The sequence below is a fragment of the Penaeus monodon genome, chromosome 23 (assembly GCF_015228065.2).
Source record: "Penaeus monodon isolate SGIC_2016 chromosome 23, NSTDA_Pmon_1, whole genome shotgun sequence".
In the NCBI taxonomy this organism is placed as follows: domain Eukaryota; kingdom Metazoa; phylum Arthropoda; class Malacostraca; order Decapoda; family Penaeidae; genus Penaeus; species Penaeus monodon.
In genome coordinates, this window is record NC_051408.1 from 8,208,539 (window position 1) to 8,209,091 (window position 553).

Sequence of the window (553 nt, forward strand, 5' to 3'; positions counted from 1 at the left end):
TTCATATTCATACAAACTGCAGATTCACACTCAATCAGTTGGTAAGTTATTCCACAACTTGACAGATGTTTCCACAAAACTTCTCAGGAACTAGACTGTCCTACAACACCAAACAACCGATGACTCAACATAAGTACAAACTAATTCTCAACCTTCTATGGCCAATTCCCACACAGGTGAACAGGCTCTGGCAAAAGGATGATAAACAATCAAACACAAATAATGATAAAAATCACAACCTATCAACAAATAATAACAATGAAAAAAAATATATATATACAAACCACATCACAAGTGCCAAGGGTTGTATTGCAGTTGGTACCCTTTGGACAGCAGTGAATGTAGTCCGTACAGCACACAGCTTCTGAGTAAGGGCAGCACCCATAGCCTTGGTCAGGCACTTTGCAACATGTGAACTTATCAGGACAAGGGTGGCCGTCAGGGCACTTGCCACCTGGATCTAAAAAGAAGTGAAAATATGTAAAAAAGACTGTACATGAAACAATGATGGGAGGAGTAGTAAAACATACCAATATACTAATGGTGACAGGAC

General features: G+C 39.4%; 1 protein-coding gene across 1 annotated transcript in view; it reads right to left on the reverse strand.

Annotated features, from left to right (window-relative positions):
• Positions 1 to 553, reverse strand: part of LOC119587777 (progranulin-like) — an 11,704-nt gene that overhangs the window by 4,368 nt on the left and 6,783 nt on the right. The window contains 1 exon segment of the mRNA XM_037936468.1: positions 285 to 460. Within this exon segment, the coding sequence (XP_037792396.1) occupies positions 285 to 460 (176 nt within the window).